This window comes from Lepidochelys kempii, chromosome 3, assembly GCF_965140285.1.
Source record: "Lepidochelys kempii isolate rLepKem1 chromosome 3, rLepKem1.hap1, whole genome shotgun sequence".
NCBI classification, from domain to species: Eukaryota; Metazoa; Chordata; order Testudines; family Cheloniidae; genus Lepidochelys; species Lepidochelys kempii.
This window is the reverse complement of record NC_136382.1, coordinates 31,763,543-31,782,635: the sequence shown is the minus strand read 5'-3', so window position 1 is coordinate 31,782,635 and position 19,093 is coordinate 31,763,543. Positions and strand designations below refer to the sequence as shown.

At 46.6% G+C, this 19,093-nt stretch overlaps 1 protein-coding gene across 13 annotated transcripts in view; it reads right to left on the bottom strand.

Moving 5' to 3' along the window:
* CYS1 (cystin 1) overlaps positions 1 to 19,093 on the bottom strand; it is a 46,599-nt gene that overhangs the window by 6,051 nt on the left and 21,455 nt on the right. For 5 of the 13 annotated variants that reach the window (XM_073336036.2, XM_078852067.1, XM_078852068.1 and 2 more), the window contains 2 exons: positions 17,298 to 17,392; positions 13,534 to 15,410 (listed from right to left, as the gene is read on the bottom strand). The exons of 4 other annotated variants lie outside the window; for them this stretch is intronic. In XM_073336036.2, coding sequence (XP_073192137.1) covers positions 17,344 to 17,392 — 49 coding nt within the window. In that variant the 3' untranslated portion in view covers positions 13,534 to 15,410; positions 17,298 to 17,343. Of the gene's footprint in view, positions 1 to 323; positions 4,536 to 13,533; positions 15,411 to 17,297; positions 17,393 to 19,093 lie in introns of those variants that run through there. 4 more of the 13 variants (XM_073336031.2, XM_073336037.2, XR_013635535.1 and 1 more) reach the window with 3 other exon arrangements.

Below are 19,093 nucleotides of genomic sequence, written 5' to 3'. Positions count from 1 at the left end.
GAACTGGCATGTCTGGGGCTCTGACCCAGAGCGGCCGTTTGCCTCTCTGGTTTTTTGGTAGATTTGCCTGAGCGCCTTACGTTTCACGCAGCACTGCTGCAGGTCCCTGTTATAGCCTCTGTCCTTCATGCCCTTGGAGATTTTTTTCAAATGTTTGGGCATTTCGTCTTTTGGAACAGAGTTCTGATAGCACAGATTCATATCCCCATACAGCGATCAGATCCCGTACCTCCCATTCGGTCCATGCTGGAGCTCTTTTGCGATTCTGGGACTCCATCATGGTCACCTCTGCTGATGAGCTCACCATACTGGCCAAACAGGAAATGAGATTCAAAAGTTCGCAGGCCTTTTCCTGTCTACCTGGCCAGTGCATCTGAGTTGAGAGAACTGTCCAGAGTGGTCACAATGGAGCACTTTGGGATAGCTCTCGCAGGCCAATACCGTCAAATTGCGACTACAGTACTCCAGATTCGACCTGGCAAGGTCGATTTCAGCACTAATCCCCCCGTCGGAGGAGGAGTACAGAAATTGATTTTAAGAGCCCTTTAAGTCAAAGTAAATGGCTTCATCATGTGGATGGGTGCAGGGTTAAATGGATCTAACGCTGCTAAATTTGACCTAAACTCATAGTGTAGACCAGGGCCTAGAATTCAATCCTGCCCTTTCCTGCCTGAGCTAGGAGGGGTGGGAGAGCAGCGGAGAGGTTTTGACCTTGCAAATGTTACCACAAACAGTTAACTCTACCAGGTAGGTCTGTTTTACCACTCCGCCAAGCAGACAGCAGCCTGTTGGGTTGCTTGGAGCCTCTCCAGGCTGCAGGTCTACACACTCTTTTGAAGCTGTGGAGAGCTGGAGGGCAAAGACCCTGGGTCTCTAGGCTTGTGTTCGCTTAAGTGCTCACAATCTTGCACTCCCTGTGTCCTCTTGCCCCCAGAAAGCATAGGAGGACATGGGGCCAACTTTAGCTCCATCTTGCTAATAGTGTTAACAGCACACACATCATTAAATACAGAAGTAACTGTCTCCCCAAATATTGCATGCTGCGTTAGCCCAGTGATTCAGGGGCACAATGCCTATGTCCAGTGGGGGAGGGAGGTGTTTGTCTGGGGCAGAGCCTAGGATCACGTACAGCACAGCAGAAACAACTTCTTCCCCCATGCCCTCTTTATCTGAGTAGTGGCCTCAGCCCTCTACCAGAGCGCAGGGAGCCCCCTCCCTGCAGCCAGAAACAGGAACCTTCTAGGGCTCTGGGGGCATGGGGATACTGTGGGACGCTGTCAGGGGGCTGGTGCACATGTGGTAAAATAAAAAGACTGAAAAAAATCGCATGATTTTGAACTCTTCGGGTCAACAATACTGGATTAATCAAGAAATCCTGTATTCTAATCCTTGTTCTCGCATTATCTCCCTCTGTGGCATCAGGCAAGTCCATTTGCTTCTGTGCCTCAGTTTCCCCATTTGTCAATGAGGGATAATATGTATCTAGCCCACAGCAGAGCTGGGGACGTTAGTTCATAAACGTTTGTACAATGCTGTCTGAAGTGACTATTTCTGTGACCCTACGTTACCGCTAGTGCTGTGCTGCAAAAGAATGTCACTACACGAGTAAAATGGTTTAATCCACACGAGACTTTGTTCTCAATAAACTAAACTAAAATTTTCCAGAGTTCCCAATTCTGACAATACCTGCAGGTGAATATTCTTCATATGTACAAGAATTCATCCCTGGTGTCTCTGAAAGGGACATACACCTGATGGCAATCACAGTCCTGCAGTAATTGCTTTGGAAGAATTTTGCCCACAGCATTGCACTGATTGTATGTCAATCCTTATAATATAAAACATTCTCATCTGTCTAGTTGCCCATTTGAAAAAAAAATATCCTGATCTGTCTGCGTAAATGTCAGGAGCTGCAGATGTCAACAATGGCTTTTTTTTTCAAACCGGCCAACTGGCATGGCAGATGTCATGTGAATTTCCTACCCGAGAGGCAGCTAATTTACTTTGCACAATTTCTTCAACCGCAAGTTCTATGGGCACCAAGAGGTATCTAGCAAATGAGTCTTCACTTGATTCCTTCATTCAGTTTCCTTCTTTTGACAGAGAGGAAATGATTTTTTTCTCTTCATATAGTAAATAAGAGATGGGAGTAACACTTAAAAGCAGGGTGTAGGGCCCAAATACTTCATAATAGGAAAAGGAAATGTAGAAACATGACTTAAACTCACAACTGGCATGTGAGTTATTGATTATAGCTCATCATGTGACCAGCCCTCTGCTAGTTTTACAGGAATGTTGAATGATGGATAAGAAACAGCCCGTGGCAAAATTTCCAAGACTCCATTTCGAAATCTACAAAACATTAATTGTTTCCATTGGCGCTTACACAACCCATTTTTTCTAATTATTCCTGACGGCTGAGGCTATGTCGACACAAGACAACTTACAGTGACACAGCTCTACCGCTGCAGGCTGAGCCGCTGGAAGGTCTCTCACATAACTGCTCTATGCCAATGGGAGAGAGCTTGCCCAGCGACTCCCAACAAGTGGCGGTAGCTATGTTGGTGGTAGACGCTCTCTCGTTGACATAGTGCTGTGCACGCTTCCACTTATGCCAGCAAAATGTATGTTGCTCAGGGTGTGTTTTTTCACACCCTTGAGCAACATACATTTTGCCGCCATAAGTGGTAGGGTAACCTGGCCTTAGTCTTCATGGTGACCTTTAGGATGAGAGACGCTCTCTAAATAAAAAACCCAACGTACTGCAAAATACATCAGCTGTCAACTTTTTCTTTTTAAACAATAATGAATGAATGAATGAATGAATGAACAGGGTGACGCGTAACGCTAATGGGCTAGGACAATGGCTGGAAAAAAGCAAACAGCCCCATAGCCTTTCATTTCTTCCTGTAAACCTCATGGAAATATGCTCTAGAATTTAACAGGGATGAAACCTATACTGTCCTAGAGAAACAGAACATGGTTCCTCAGAAATTACTTGACTCTAAATGTCTGAGTTCTCTGGTCTCCTAAGGCCACTTTGTAATGCTTAAAACAGCCAGAGATAGCTGGTAGAGAATCCCCCTTGCATAGGAGAACTCTTGGATGTAAGAAAGCTGGCTGCTCTAGCAACAGCCAGTCCCAGTGTTAAGCAAGAGATGGGGTGTGTCAGGGGAATTCGGGGGGCAGGGCATGGGTGGGACTGGGTCTGCTGAAGCAGAGCTCTACTATGCTGATCCCGCACTGTAACTGGTGGTGCAGAGTTAAAGTAGGTCCCCAGCTGCTCTAATTTACCCTGGGGCTAGGTGGCTGAGGATCAGGAATTGTAACTGTCTGAGCTCAGCCTGTTCCGTTGCAGTGATAACCAATATTCCTCCTGACTTGGAACGGGGAAGCCCCAGAAATTTTTCACCTGGTACGCACAACCACATTTGCCCCTCAGCAACTGTTTGGTTCCTGTCCCATGGAGCCGGGCACAGCTCACGACTCCAGGCATTGTGATCTGGTGAATGGGATCGCAGCCCCACTCAGCTTTGGCCCGGCAGGAGCCGCTCAATGAAACTTGGCCCTGCAGCTCTCCATCACAACCCTGCCAGATCACAATGCCATTTACTTTGGGGGCCCTCTCAAACAGGCACCCTGGGACAAACTGCCCCTTTTCCACTCCTCCCATGGGGCCGTGCCCCCACTCCCCAATTGGCACCCCTGCCAATGGTATGCACTGTGGATAATTTACACACCGCTGTGGGCTCCACTGAATTAGAAAATAGCAAATCAACACTTCTGGGGGAAAATAATTCAAAACACAGCTATTCAGTGGGAGTGAGAAATCTGGAAAGCAATAATGCAGAACGGAAAAGGGCCAATAGTGTACAACACACAAGATAGGAGTTTTCAGTGGAGCAGAGCAGCACAAAAAGGCGCAACTCCACCAGGAATACTGTGCTCATGTCTAGTCACCTCATTACTAGGAAAATATTAACAGCTTGGAGGGAGTTTACAGAACAGCAACAAAAGTGCTTACAGGGCAGAGTGGACTGACGAAGCAAGAGAAGCTGAAAAGAAGCAAACATTTAATATAACTGAGGAAGGGGAACAGGAGAGGAGACTACATCTGTTTTAAGGGTGTTAATGCCAAGGAGGGAAAACAATTATGGAGAGGCCATAGGATACAGTAAATAGGATACAATGTGAGATGGGACAATTTAAACTAAATACAAGGAAAATTTCTTGTCATCAAGACTCATTAGGCTGTGAATTAATCTCCCACAAGGAACAATGGTGGGAGTTCCTTTGCTTGAGAAAGGACTCCTCGTTGTTTTTACACTTGGCAACGTACAACATGGGAAATCCTGCCCTGGCAGAGGGATGGGCTAGAGGCTCCACAAGGCCTTTTCCTTAACGTCCATGATTCTGCTTTGTGTTGTCAGAACTAAGGAGACCCCTTTTTACTAGGGTTACTGCCTGCTGTATGACCCTTGCCACAGTCCAGTGGGGTAGTTGATGGTCACTGCAGAGAAGACGTAGCAGGAAATCTGGAATTGAAATGTCGGATTTTTTAAGACAGATTTATCCTTTTTCTGAGGATAGGAAAGTAAACAATAAATTGTTAACGTTCCTTCTTAAAGCAAATGTGACTATTGACTCAGGACCAGATCAATGCCTTGCTTAAACACTGTACTAGAAATACAAGCTTTAGGGGCGGTCATAAGATCTCAGTAATTAGAAAGGGAAAAGATATATTAGGTCATCTGGTCCATCCTGCTGCTAGGTCACAGTGCCCTGACAGAGGGTGTCTGAAATACTAAACTGATTTAAAATTTTTATTAAAGCTAACTTTAAAATGATCTAATACACAGGTTAAGGAAAGAGTGCCTATACATCTGGGCATAATGCTTAAATTATCCAAAAGTACAAAGATTTTGGTTTAAAAGTCATAAAATACATATTGTATATACTATGCAATATCCCAAATTAAGGTTAATAAATTTAACAATACAGATAAAATATTAGCATCCAAATATTTGGGTACATCACTCATAAAAAGATATTAAGAATAGCTTCTGGAAAACAAACACAGCAATGAGTGTATAGTGTCCCTTAATAATTGAGAATTTAGGATAGATTGTCCCTCAGTAAATACAATCCATCAGAAAAGTATTTTGGTTACCTTCCCAACTTCACTTCTCGGTGGCACTCTGGCTCATCTCTCCTGGTATTGCCAATGTCCGGTAATGTGTTCTAAATAGATGTCCTTTGACCTCCTGATGGCATCTGATACCATGAGTTGCTGCATCAGCTGAGCGTAGCACTGACTGATTCCACATTCCTGCACCACTCGCTCGTTACTGGGATCCCATGTGCCTAGGGCTCCAATGATCGATGCATGTGTTTGAACTTCATAACCCCTAATTCTCAAGGCATCAGACAGAGAGGTGTATTTCTTCACCTTTCAAACTGGGGACATCCACCACGACAATCTTCTTCTGTTTCTCGTTAGTGATGATGACATCCGGTTGCAATTGGCTGTCCGTTCCAGGGATAGCGGAGTTCACGGCAACCTACCCCATGGGTGGTGAGATGGCTCTGACTAGGCGATCTTGGATGGAATTGTAGCGCAGCTGCCAGGCTCTGGAATGGGGCTTGCAACTACACAAGACATGAGGTAACGTCTCATTAGCATAGCCATACTTTCTGCATCGCTTGTCCCAATTTCCGGGACGGACAGCTCCGTTCAGCGGGAGGTAGTTGAGCCAGGCCCTGTGGATGAATCTCCAGTCAGCAAATCGGGTGAACCTGTCCCTGGGGAGGAAGTGGTTGCTGGCATCCCACTTGCATGTCACTTTGAAGGCCTTGCCCTGGTCCGGCTTCTGTTTCAGGTTTTCCACATACTGGCAGTGGATGGCATCCTTCAAGATCCTCTCCAGCATAGTTCTAGCTCTCAGAGTGATGATTGTGTGCTCTGTATTCTTCACCTGTGGCACCAGGACTCCCAGTTCCTAACGTTCTTCACACCATGTCCAGTGGCAACCAATACGCTTCTCCAGCCGTTGCGTAGCACTTCGGGCATGAGTCCAAAGTGAAGCAAAGTCTCCCCCATCTCTTCCAAAGTCGCTTTCCAGAGGTCCGCTCAGGTAGGTGGCAACATCTTGGTTGGAAGAGGTCCTGGCGATTCGCTTCCTGATGACGTCATGCACAGCACTCGCTGCGATGTTCCTCACCAAGGCGTCCAGGCATGTCGGAAGGCATGAGTGATTACCGCAACGTCATATAGATCACCCATTTGAGGGATGTTGGTGCCACCCTGCCTGAGTGAGATGTACACCAGTTCATTGCTGTCCCTCTGGAGAAGAAACATCCACTGCTTTATGGTGTTGTCTGCCCTGTTAAGATTGGATCTTCGCCAAAATGCTAAGAAGCAGCTGTGATTATCCTACGTCAAACCAAGCCTCCAAAGCTAAAAGTTCTCAGAACTCGCTTAATTATTTTGTGGATGTGTCACTATCTGGATGGATCTCATCTCCGACAGTTGTGGTTATGGGGTACAGACTGATGCAGGACAGGATTCAAAGTAGATTTACTGCCTTTGCGGAACTGCTTTCCAGGAAGAAATACAGCAAATGAGGCTGCATCTTCTTCTTCTTTTTTTTTTTTTTAAAGCTTTTCCACTTTTCTTGTTTCTTCTTTTCGTTCTTTTCCTTTGTTTTATTGGTTTTGTTATTTCTTCAGTGATTGGCTCTATCAGTGATGGACCTGATTTGGTCCACCTGGGACTGATTCTGCTCTCAGGCACACCAGAGTAACTCCACAAATGTCCATTTATACCAGTGTGACAGAGCAGAATCTGATCCAGTGAAAGATGAGACAACTCTAGGAACGAAACGTTACTTAGTTGGTTTGACTTTTCCAAAAACTGAAATTCTGTTGACAGAATGATTAGTTTAACAGATGTTCCCATAGAGTTCTTGATGCTAAAGACTATAGTCCTGATTGTTATTTACACTAAGGTCACTTTAGACAGTGTAAAGTGGGAGTAAGTCTATATTTACTCCCATTTTAAAACCTCTTAAAACTGGCAGAGCAAAGTGGCCTTAGTGTAAATGAGATTAAGGTTCTGCTTCTTCATCATAGACCTGTAGCTGTCTCCAGCTTGCTTTCTCCTTAATCCAGATGTCCTTCCAAATATTCTCCACATTTTCTTTTGAGAGTATGAATTTTCCAGCGGTGACCCACTTTCTATATTAGAATCACAATTGTTTCCTTTGCATTTCAAAGTGGCAGAGATAAGCAAGTTCCTCATAGAGGCGCAAGATGGGGTACAGATTAGCCAGAGCCTATAGCTGCTATGGTTAGTTTGGGAATCTTTTGACTCACTCTTTGGCATGATCAGATTCACCAAAAGGCTCTGCAGCAACCCTTTCCAGACAAAACAGAATAACTGTAATCATGGTGCAAAGGCCAGTGAGGGTGCTGGGAAATATCAGAAGAGGGTGGATTTTTTTACTGAGAGTGCCTGCCTGTATGACCACTCTGCCTAACCACTGCCCACCATCCTTGTTAGCTGTCAAGGGACTGGAGCTGACGAGAAGCTTGCTCAGAAAGTGGGATTCTCGTCAATTTCAATTCCCTACTGGCTCAAAAGCAAAGGAGCGAGCTGGCAGGGAGCAAGGATTATGCCACCAACATGTGCTTTCATGTCATATCCATCAGTGATGTCTATGGTTAATAGGTCACAGCCTGATAACCAGAATTTTCACTCAGACTGATCTACACCTCCTTCTGGAGAGACAAAGCTGCTTAAAATCAAGAGAGTCACTGTTTGGCGTAAGAAAATGATATTTAAAATCTTTCATCAGTGCCCCATTCACACGTCTATCTTACTGCTCCCAGTGCTCCTCCTGTAGGCAGTCATAGGAGAACAGTCTGGGAGCCATTGCTCGTGCTAGTGGACATACTGTTTCAGATTTTCTTTCCTTTATTGCTATACAAACACGCACCATTTTAATCCAACCAGCCTTCACGAAACCACGGAAGAGGCTGATTGGGCCACAGTGTCCTGTGTCTGCTCTGTGTGACTGTGAACCAAAGGGAAGGAATCTCCCTGAAGCGAGAAGAGGAGGGCGGCTTGGCTCACCTGAATGCAGTTGAAAGGGTACTTATCTCACAAGCCTTATCAACCCAAGAGAGCTGGGCCACTGCAGTTTGCCCCTGTGTGACTGCACCGGTGCAAGTAGCCATATCTCCCCTGGGCACAACAGAGTAGCACGGTAGCACCCAGCATTCCTGCACCTGTGTTGTGGGGATCTAGTCCACAGTTCTCTGTGGTCTGTTCTAGCCAGATACTGGTATGGTCTTGTCATCGCAGTATCTGAGCTCCTCACAACCAGTCATTTGTGGAATTTATCCAGGAAGTCTGGAAGCATTATCAAACATAAGAACATAAGAAAGGCCATACTGGGTCAGACCAAAGGTCCATCCAGCCCAGTACCCTGTCTACCAACAGTGGCCAATGCCAGGTGCCCCAGAAGGAGTGAATCTAACAGGTAATGATCTAGTGATATCTCTCCTGCCATCCATCTCCACCCTCTGACAAACAGAAGCTAGCAACACCATTCCTTACCCATCCTGGCTAATAGCCATTAATGGACTTAACCTCCATGAATTTATTTAGTTCTTTTTAATCCCTGTTATAGTCCTAGCCTTCACAACCTCCTCAGGCAAGGAGTTCCACAGGTTGACTGTGCACTGAGTGAAGAAGAACTTCCCTTTATTTGTTTTAAACCTGCTACCCATTCATTTAATTTGGTGGCCCCTACTTCTTATATTATGGGAACAAGTAAATAACTTTTCCTTATTCACTTTCTCCACACCACTCATGATTTTATATACCTCTATCATATCCCCCTTTAGTCTCCTCTTTTCCAAGCTGAAAAGTCCTAGCCTCTTTAATCTCTCCTCCTACAGGACCCATTCCAACCCCCTAATCATTTTATTTGCCCTTTTCTGAACCTTTTCCAATGCCAGTATATCTTTTTTGAGATGAGGGGACCACATCTGTACGCAGTATTCAATATGTGGGCGTACCATGAATTTATATAAGGGCAATAAGATCTTCTCTGTCTTATTCTCTATCCCTTTTTTAATGATTCCTAACATTCTGTTTGCTTTTTTGACTGCCGCTGCACACTGCAGGGACGTCTTCAGAGAACTATCCACGATGACTCCAAGATCTCTTTCCTGATTAGTTATATCTAAATTAGCCCCCATCATATTGTATGTATAGTTGGGGTTATTTTTTCCAATGTGCATTACTTTACATTTATCCACATTAAATTTCATTTGCCATTTTGTTGCCCAATCACTTAGTTTTGTGAGATCTTTTTGAAGTTCTTCACAGTCTGCTTTGGTCTTAACTATCTTGAGCAGTTTAGTATCATCTGGAAACTTTGCCACCTCAGTCTTTACCCCTTTCTCCAGATCATTTAAGAATAAGTTGAATAGGACTGGTCCTAGGACTGACCTTTGAGGAACACCACTAGTTACCCTTCTCCTTTCTGAAAATTAACCATTTATTCCTACCCTTTGTTCCCTGTCTTTTAACCAGTTCTCAATCCATGAAAGAATCTTCCCTCTTGGTGGATAGAAAGCTGGCTAGATTGTCGGGCTCAACGGGTAGTGATCAATGGCTCCATGTCTAGTTGGCAGCTGGTATCAAGTGGAGTGCCCCAAGGGTCGGTCCTGGGGCCGGTTTTGTTCAATATCTTCATAAATGATCTGGAGGAAGGTGTGGATTGCACCCTCAGCAAGTTTGCAGATGACACTAAACTGGGAGGAGAGGTAGATATGCTGGAGGGTAGGGATAGGATACAGAGGGCCCTAGACAAATTAGAGGATTGGGCCAAAAGAAATCTGATGAGGTTCAACAAGGACAAGTGCAGAGTCCTGCACTTAGGAAGGAAGAATCCAATGCACCGCTACAGATTAGGAACCGAATGGCTCGGCAGCAGTTCTGCGGAAAAGGACCTAGGGGTTACAATGGACGAGAAGCTGGATATGAGTCAACAGTGTGCCCTTGTTGCCAAGAAGGCCAATGGCATTTTGGGATGTATAAGTAGGGGCATTGCCAGCAGATCAAGGGACATGATCGTTCCCCTGTATTCGACACTGGTGAGGCCTCATCTGGAGTACTGTGTCCAGTTTTGGGCCCCACACTACAAGCAGGATGTGGAAAAATTGGAAAGAGTCCAGCGGAGGGCAACAAAAATGATTAGGGGACTGGAACACATGAGTTAGGAGGAGAGGCTGAGGGAACTGGGGATGTTTAGTCTACGGAAGAGAAGAATGAGGGGGGATTTGACAGCTGCTTTCAACTACCTGAAAGGGGGTTCCAAAGAGGATGGCTCTAGACTGTTCTCAGTGGTAGGAGATGACAGAACAAGGAATAATGGTCTCAAGTTGCAGTGGGGGAGGTTTAGGTTGGATATTAGGAAAAACTTTTTCACTAGGAGAGTGGTGAAACACTGGAATGCGTTACCTAGGGAGGTGGTAGAATCTCTTTCCTTAGAAGTTTTTAAGGTCAGGCTTCACAAAGCCCTGGCTGGGATGATTTAATTGGGGATCGGTCCTGCTTTGAGCAGGGGGTTGGACTAGATGACCTCCTGAGGTCCCTTCCAACCCTGATATTCTATGATTCTATGATTCTCTTATCCCATGACAACTTAATTTACGTAAGAGCCTTTGGTAAGGGACCTTGACAAAGGCTTTCTGGAAATCTAAGTACACTATGACAGGTTTCAGAGTAGCAGCTGTGTTAGTCTGTATTCGCAAAAAGAAAAGGAGTACTTGTGGCACCTTAGAGACTAACCAATTTATTTGAGCATGAGCTTTCGTGCTACACGAAAGCTCATGCTCAAATAAATTGGTTAGTCTCTAAGGTGCCACAAGTACTCCTTTTCTTTTTAAGTACACTATGTCCACTGGATCCCCCTTGTCCACATGTTTGTTGACCCCCTCAAAGAACTCTAATAGATTAGTAAGACATGATCTCCCTTTACAGAAACCATGTTGACTTTTGCGCAACAATTTATGTTCTCCTATGTGTCTGACAATTTTATTCTTTACTATTGTTTCAACTAATTTGCCCAGTACTGACGTTAGACTTACTTGTCTGTAATTGCCAGGATCACCTCTAGAGCCCTTCTTAAATATTGGTGTTACATTAGCTATCTTCCAGTCATTGGGTATAGTAGCTGATTTAAAGGACAGGTTACAAACCACAGTTAATAGTTCCGAAATTTCACATTTGAGTTCTTTCAGAACTCTTGAGTGAATGCCATCTGGTCCCGGTGACTTGTTACTGTTAAGTTTCTCAATTAATTCCAAAACCTCCCCTAGTGACACTTCAATCTGTGACAATTCCTCAGATTTGTCACATACAACAGATGGCTCAGGTTTGGGAATCTCCCTAACATCTTCAGCCGTGAAGACTGAAGCAAAGAATTCATTTAGCCCTGGTCTACACTAGGACTTTAGGTCGAATTTAGCAGCGTTAAATCGATTTAAACCTGCACCCGTCCACACAATGAAGCCCTTTATTTCGACTTAAAGGGCTCTTAAAATCGATTTCCTTACTCCACCCCTGACAAGTGGATTAGCGCTTAAATCGACATTGCCGGCTCGAATTTGGGGTACTGTGGACACAATTCGATGGTATTGGCCTCCGGGAGCTATCCCAGAGTGCTCCATTCTGACCGCTCTGGACAGCACTCTCAACTCAGATGCACTGGCCAGGTAGACAGGAAAAGAACCGCAAACTTTTGAATCTCATTTCCTGTTTGGCCAGCGTGGCAAGCTGCAGGTGACCATGCAGAGCTCATCAGCACAGGTGACCATGATGGAGTCCCAGAATCGCAAAAGAGCTCCAGCATGGACCGAACGGGAGGTACGGGATCTGATCGCTGTTTGGGGAGAGGAATCCGTGCTATCAGAACTCCGTTCCAGTTTTCGAAATGCCAAAACCTTTGTCAAAATCTCCCAGGGCATGAAGGACAGAGGCCATAACAGGGACCCGAAGCAGTGCCGCGTGAAACTGAAGGAGCTGAGGCAAGCCTACCAGAAAACCAGAGAGGCGAACAGCCGCTCTGGGTCAGAGCCCCAAACATGCCGCTTCTATGATGAGCTGCATGCCATTTTAGGGGGTTCAGCCACCACTACCCCAGCCGTGTTGTTTGACTCCTTCAATGGAGATGGAGGCAATACGGAAGTAGGTTTTGGGGACGAAGAAGATGATGATGAGGAGGAGGTTGTAGATAGCTCACAGCAAGCAAGCGGAGAAACCGGTTTTCCCGACAGCCAGGAACTGTTTCTCACCCTAGACCTGGAGCCAGTACCCCCCGAACCCACCCAAGGCTGCCTCCTGGACCCAGCAGGCGGAGAAGGGACCTCTGGTGAGTGTACCTTTTAAAATACTATACATGGTTTAAAAGCAAGCATGTGAAAGGATTACTTTGCCCTGGCATTTGCGGTTCTCCTAGATGTAGTCCTAAAGCCTTTGCAAAAGGTTTCTGGGGAGGGCAGCCTTATTTCGTCCTTCATGGTAGGACACTTTACCACTCCAGGCCAGTAACACGTACTCGGGAATCACTGTAGAACAAAGCATTGCAGTGTATGTTTGCTGGCATTCAACCAAAATCCGTTCTTTATCTCTCTGTGTTATCCTCAGGAGAGTGAGATATAATTCATGGTCACCTGGTTGAAATAGAGTGCTTTTCTTCAGGGGACACTCAGAGGAGCCCATTCCTGCTGGGCTGTTTGCCTGTGGCTAAACAGAAATGTTCCCTGCTGTTAGCCACAGGGAGGGGGGAAGGTTGAGGGGGTAGTCACGCGGTGGGAGGAGGCAAAATGCGACCTTGTAACGAAAGCACATGTGCTATGTATGTAATGTTAACAGCAAGGTTTACCCTGAAAGAGTGTAGCGACTGTTTTATAAAATGTGTCTTTTTAAATACCGCTGTCCCTTTTTTTTTCTCCACCAGCTGCATGTGTTTCAATGATCACAGGATCTTCTCCTTCCCAGAGGCTAGTGAAGCTTAGAAAGAAAAAAAAACGCACTCGCGATGAAATGTTCTCCGAGCTCATGCTGTCCTCCCACACTGACAGAGCACAGACGAATGCGTGGAGGCAAATAATGTCAGAGTGCAGGAAAGCACAAAATGACCGGGAGGAGAGGTGGAGGGCTGAAGAGAGTAAGTGGCGGGCTGAAGACAGGGCTGAAGCTCAAATGTGGCGGCAGCGTGATGAGAGGAGGCAGGATTCAATGCTGAGGCTGCTGCAGGACCAAACCAGTATGCTCCAGTGTATGGTTGAGCTGCAGCAAAGGCAGCTGGAGCACAGACTGCCACTGCTGCCCCTCTGTAACCAACCGCCCTCCTCCCCAAGTTCCATAGCCTCCACACCCAGACGCCCAAGAACGCGGTGGGGGGGCCTCCGGCCAACCAGCCACTCCACCACAGAGGATTGCCCAAAAAAAAGAAGGCTGTCATTCAATAAATTTTAAAGTTGTAAACTTTTAAAGTGCTGTGCTTAAAGTGCTGTGTGGCATTTTCCTTCCCTCCTCCACCACCCCTCCTGGGATACCTTGGTAGTCATCTCCCTATTTGTGTGATGAATGAATAACGAATGCATGACTGTGAAGCAGCAATGACTTTATTGCCTCTGCAAGCAATGATTAAAGGGAGGCGAGGAGGGTGGTTAGCTTACAGAGAAGTAGAGTGAACCAAGGGGCGGGGGGTTTCATCAAGGAGAAACAAACAGAACTTTCACACCGTAGCCTGGCCAGTCATGAAACTGGTTTTCAAAGCTTCTCTGATGCGTACCGCGCCCTCCTGTGCTCTTCTAACCGCCCTGGTGTCTGGCTGCGCGTAACCAGCAGCCAGGCGATTTGCCTCAACCTCCCACCCCGCCATAAGCGTCTCCCCCTTACTCTCACAGATATTGTGGAGCACACAGCAAGCAGTAATAACAGTGGGAATATTGGTTTCGCTGAGGTCTAAGCGAGTCAGTAAACTGCGCCAGCGCGCCTTTAAACGTCCAAATGCACATTCTACCACCATTCTGCACTTGCTCAGCCTGTAGTTGAACAGCTCCTGACTACTGTCCAGGCTGCCTGTGTACGGCTTCATGAGCCATGGCATTAAGGGGTAGGCTGGGTCCCCAAGGATACATATAGGCATTTCAACATCCCCAACAATTATTTTCTGGTCTGGGAATAAAGTCCCTTCCTGCAGCTTTTGAAACAGACCAGAGTTCCTGAAGATGCGAGCATCATGCACCTTTCCCGGCCATCCCACGTTGATGTTGGTGAAACGTCCCTTGTGATCCACCAGAGCTTGCAGCACTATCGAAAAGTACCCCTTGCGGTTTATGTACTCGCCGGCTTGGTGCTCCGGTGCCAAGATAGGGATATGGGTTCCGTCTATAGCCCCACCACAGTTAGGGAATCCCATTGCAGCAAAGCCATCCACTATGACCTGCACATTTCCCAGGGTCACTACCCTTGATATCAGCAGATCTTTGATTGTGTGAGCTACTTGCATCACAGCAGCCCCCACAGTAGATTTGCCCACTCCAAATTGATTCCCAACTGACCGGTAGCTGTCTGGCGTTGCAAGCTTCCACAGGGCTATCGCCACTCGCTTCTCAACTGTGAGGGCTGCTCTCATCTTGGTATTCATGCGCTTCAGAGCAGGGGAAAGCAAGTCACAAAGTTCCATGAAAGTGCCCTTACGCATGCGAAAGTTTCGCAGCCACTGGGAATCGTCCCAGACCTGCAACACTATGCGGTCCCACCAGTCTGTGCTTGTTTCCCGAGCCCAGAATCGGCGTTCCACAGCATGAGCCTGCCCCATTAGCACCATGATGCATGCATTGTCAGGGCCCATGCTTTCAGAGAAATCTGTGTCCATGTCCTGATCACTCACGGGACCGCGCTGACGTCGCCTCCTCGCCCAGTATCGCGTTGCCATGTTCTGGTGCTGCATATACTGCTGGATAATGCGTGTGGTGGTTAATGTGCTCCTAATTGCCAAAATGAGCTCAGCGGCCTCCATGCTTGCCTTGGTATGGCGTCCGCACAGAAAAAAGGCGCGGAACGATTGTCTGCCGTTGCTCTGACGGAGGGAGGGGTGACTGACGACACGGCTTACAGGGTTGGCTTCAGGGAGCTAAAATCAACAAAGGGTGTGCCTGTACATCAAGGAGTATTTCAGGCAGGACTGCACGGAGGGTTCCAATAAGAAATGGTGCACCTAAGTTATCGTTGTTATTGGAACAAGGAGGTTAGCCTGGCCTCTGATTGATACATGGCTAGATTTACCTCGCTGCGCCTTCTCTGTGAGTGACTGCAGTGTGATCTAGACAGGGGAGGAGGCAAATGAGTACAAAACAAATCTGGTCTATTTCTTGTTCTGACCCACTCCATCTATCTTTTACATCTTTGGCTGGCAGCAGACGGTGCAGAAGGACTGCATGCCATCCACATCTCATGGCTGCTTGGCAGAAGATGGTACAGTACGACTGCTAGCCATCTTCATCTCTTGCCTGCCTGGCATAAGATGGTACAATACGACTGCTAGCAATCCTCATCTCTTGCCTGCCTGGCAGAAGATGGTACAGTACGACTGCTAGCAGTCCGTATCGCCTGCCCGCTCACCATAAGACGGTTCAATAGGACTGCAGGACTAAAGAGAATGACCTGGTCAAGTCACTCCAAATTTAGTCCCTGCGCCCATGTCTGCCCAGGCGCTCCCAGCCGACGTGGCCAGGAGCACCTCGGACACGACGAGGACGACTACCAATCGTATTGCACCGTCTGCTGCCAGAAGGCAATGGGTTGCTGCTACTGTGCAGCAAAGCCGTACTGCGTCTGCCAGCACCCAGGAGACATAGGGTGACGGTTACCTGAGCTGGCTCCATGCTTGCCGTGGTATGGTGTCTGCACAGGTAACTCATGAAAAAAGGCGCGAAACGATTGTCTGCCCTTGCTTTCACGGAGGGAGGGAGGGAACGGGGGCCTGACGACACGTACCCAGAACCACCTGCGACAATGTTTTAGCCCCATCAGAGTGCTCCATTGTGAGTGCTCTGGACAGCACTCTCAGATGCCCGATTGTTTGCCATTGCTCTGACGCTGGGAGGGGCGCTTACAGGGTTGGCTTCAGGGAGCTAAAATCAACAAAGGGGGTGGCTTTACATCAAGGAGTATTTCAGGCAGGACTTCACGGAGGGTTCCAATAAGAAATGGTGCACCTAAGTTATTGTCCTTATTGGAACAAGAAGGTTAGCCTGGCCTCTGATTGATACATGTCTAGATTTACCTCGCTGCACCTTCTCTGTAAGTGACTGCAGTGTGATCTAGAAGAATGAGTTCCCTAGACAGGGGAGTGGGGGAAGCAAATGAGTACAAAACAAATCTGGTCTATTTCTTGTTTTGATCCACTCCATCTATCTTTTACATCTTTGGCTGGCAGCAGACGGTGCAGAAGGACTGCATGCCATCCACATCTCATGGCTGCTTGGCAGAAGATGGTACAGTACGACTGCTAGCAGTCCGTATCGCCTGCCCGCTCACCATAAGACAGTTCAATAGGACTGACTGCAGGACTAAAGAGAATGACCTGCTCAAGTCACTCCAAATTTAGTCCCTGCGCCCATGTCTGCCCAGGCGCTCCTGATCGACCTCACAGAGGCGACCAGGAGCACCTCAGACATGACGATGACGGCTACCAGTCGTACTGTACCGTCTGCTGCCACAAGGCAAGGGGTTGCTGCTACTGTGTAGCAATGCCGTACCGCGTCTGCCAGCACCCAGGAGACATAGGGTGACGGTTACCTGAGCGGGCTCCATGCTTGCCGTGGTATGGCGTCTGCACAGGTAACTCAGGAAAAAAGGCGCGAAATGATTGTCTGCCCTTGCTTTCACGGGGGGAGGGAGGGAACGGGGGCCTGACGATATGTACCCAGAACCACCCGCGACAATGTTTTAGCCCCATCAGGCATTGGGATCTCAACCCAGAATTCCAATGGGCAGCGGAGACTGCGGGAACTGTGGGATAGCTACCCACAGTGCAACGCTCCGGAAGTCGACGCTTGCCTCGGTACTGTGGAAGCGCTCCGCCGAGTTAATGCACTTAATGCACTTAGAGCATTTTCTGTGGGGACACACACACTCGAATATATAAAACCGATTTCTAAAAAACCGACTTCTATAAATTCAACCTAATTTCGTAGTGTAGACATACCCTTAGTTTCTCTGCGATGACTTTAAGTGCTCCTTTTGTATCTCGATCATCCAGGGCCCCACTGGTTGTTTAGCAGGCTTCCTGCTTCTGATGTACTTAAAAAACATTTTGTTATTACCTTTTGAGTTTTTGGCTAGCTGTTCTTAAAACTTCTTTTTGGCTTTTCTTATTACATTTTTACATTTAATTTGGCAGTGTTTATGCTCTTTTCTAGTTACCTCACTAGGATTTGACTTCCACTTTTTAAAAGATGCCTTTTTATCTCTCACTGCTTCTTTTACATGGTTGTTAAGCCACAGTAGCTCTTTTTTAGTTCTTTTACTGTGTTTTTTAATTGGGGTATACATTTAAGTTGAGCCTCTATTATGGTGCTTTTGAAAAGTGTCCATGCAGCTTGCAGGGATTTCACTCTAGTCACTGTACCTTTTAATTTTTGTTTAACTAACGTCCTCATTTTTGCATAGTTCCCCGTTCTGAAATTAAATGCCACAGTGTTGGGCTGTTGACATGTTCTTCCCATCACAGGAATATTAAATGTTATTATATTATGGTCACTATTTCCAAGCAATCCTGTTATAGTTACCTCTTGGACCAGATCCTGCGCTCCCCTCAGGACTAGATCGAGAGTTGCCTCTCCCCTTGTGGGTTCCTGTACCAGCTGCTCCAAGAAGCAGCCATTTAAAGTATCGAGAAATTTTGTCTCTGCATCCCGTCCTGAGGTGACATGTACACAGTCAATATGGGGATAACTGAAATCCCCCACTATTATTGAGTTTTTTATTTTGATAGCCTCTCTAATCTCCCTTAGCATTTCATCGTCACGACCACTGTCCTGGTCAGGTGGTCGATAGTAGATCCCTACTGTTATATTCTTATTAGAGCATGGAATTACTATCCATAGAGATTCTATGGAGAATGTGGATTCATTTAAGATTTTTATTTCATTTGATTCTACATTTTCTTTCACATATAGTGCCACTCTCCCCCCCGCCCCCCCCCGCCCCCGCACGACCTGTTCTGTCCTTCTGATATATTTTGTACCCCGGAATGATTGTGTCCCATTGATTGTCCTCACTGCACCAGGTTTCTGTGATGCCTATTATGTCAATATCCTCCTTTAACACAAGGCACTCTAGTTCACCCATCTTATTATTTAGACTTCTAGCACTTGTGTACAAGCACTTTAAAAACTTGTCACTGTTTATTTGTCTGCCCTTTTCTGAGGTGTCAGATTCTTTATGTGAATGTTTCTCGTCTGATCTGGCCCATACTTTATCCTCTTCCATCCTCACCTCCTGACTAAAACCTAGCAAATCTCTATCAATAGACTCTCCTCTAAGAGAAGTCTCTGTCCGATCCGCGTGCGCCTTTACAGCAACTGGCTTTCCCCCATCTCTTAGTTTAAAAATTGCTCTGCAACCTTTTTAACGTTAAGTGCCAGCAGTCTGGATCCACTTTGGTTTAGGTGGAGCCCATCCTTCCTGTATAGGCTCCCCCTATCCCAAAAGTTTCCCCAGTTCCTAATAAATCTAAACCCCTCCTCTACACCATCGTCTCATCCATGCATTGAGACTCTGAAGCTCTGCCTGCCTACCTGGCCCTGCGCCTGGAACTGGAAGCATTTCTGAGAATGCCACCATAGAGGTCCTGGATTTCAGTCTCTTTCCTAGCAGCCTAAATTTGGCCTCCAGGACGTCTCTCCTACCCTTCCCTATGTCATTGGTACCTACATGTACCATGACCACCGGCTCCTCCCCAGCACTACACATAAGTCTATCTAGATGCCTCGAGAGATC